The sequence below is a fragment of the Penaeus monodon genome, chromosome 22 (assembly GCF_015228065.2).
Source record: "Penaeus monodon isolate SGIC_2016 chromosome 22, NSTDA_Pmon_1, whole genome shotgun sequence".
Classification (NCBI taxonomy): domain Eukaryota; kingdom Metazoa; phylum Arthropoda; class Malacostraca; order Decapoda; family Penaeidae; genus Penaeus; species Penaeus monodon.
This window is the reverse complement of record NC_051407.1, coordinates 37,903,739-37,904,118: the sequence shown is the minus strand read 5'-3', so window position 1 is coordinate 37,904,118 and position 380 is coordinate 37,903,739. Positions and strand designations below refer to the sequence as shown.

The 380-nt window shown below is 39.2% G+C and overlaps 1 protein-coding gene across 1 annotated transcript in view; it reads right to left on the bottom strand.

The window, feature by feature from the left end:
* The window catches only part of LOC119587430 (carbohydrate sulfotransferase 12-like), an 11,508-nt gene that overhangs the window by 3,216 nt on the left and 7,912 nt on the right, over positions 1 to 380 (bottom strand). The window contains exon 6 of the mRNA XM_037936161.1: positions 131 to 307. Coding sequence (XP_037792089.1) covers positions 131 to 307 — 177 coding nt within the window. The remainder of the gene's footprint in view (positions 1 to 130; positions 308 to 380) is intronic.

The window sequence follows — 380 nt, the reverse complement described above, 5'->3', positions numbered from 1 at the left end:
CTCGTTAGCAGATGATAACTAACCTGATAGAGAAGAAAATGTATAATGTTTGCGTGTCAGCTGGTTATACATGCATTCTCAGCTCCTATCCGAATGCCATTAGACCAAATTCTTGCAAAGGATACGATACCTTAAATCCCTTTTCATTTTCGTTTCAGTGCCCTCTCTCAGCTTTTTAGCTTGGTGAGGATCCGAAGGGATGCCGAATCTGCTAAAAACAAACTCCAGGTCCTGGTCTTGTGTTTCTGTCTTAATTATGTACTCGTAGTCGAAGAAACAAGGCGAACACAAGAGGCCGTATGTTTTCCTGCAAATGCAAGATCCATTGAACCATCTGACGAGATTAAAAAATAAAAAAAAAAACTTAAAAGCTATAGAAG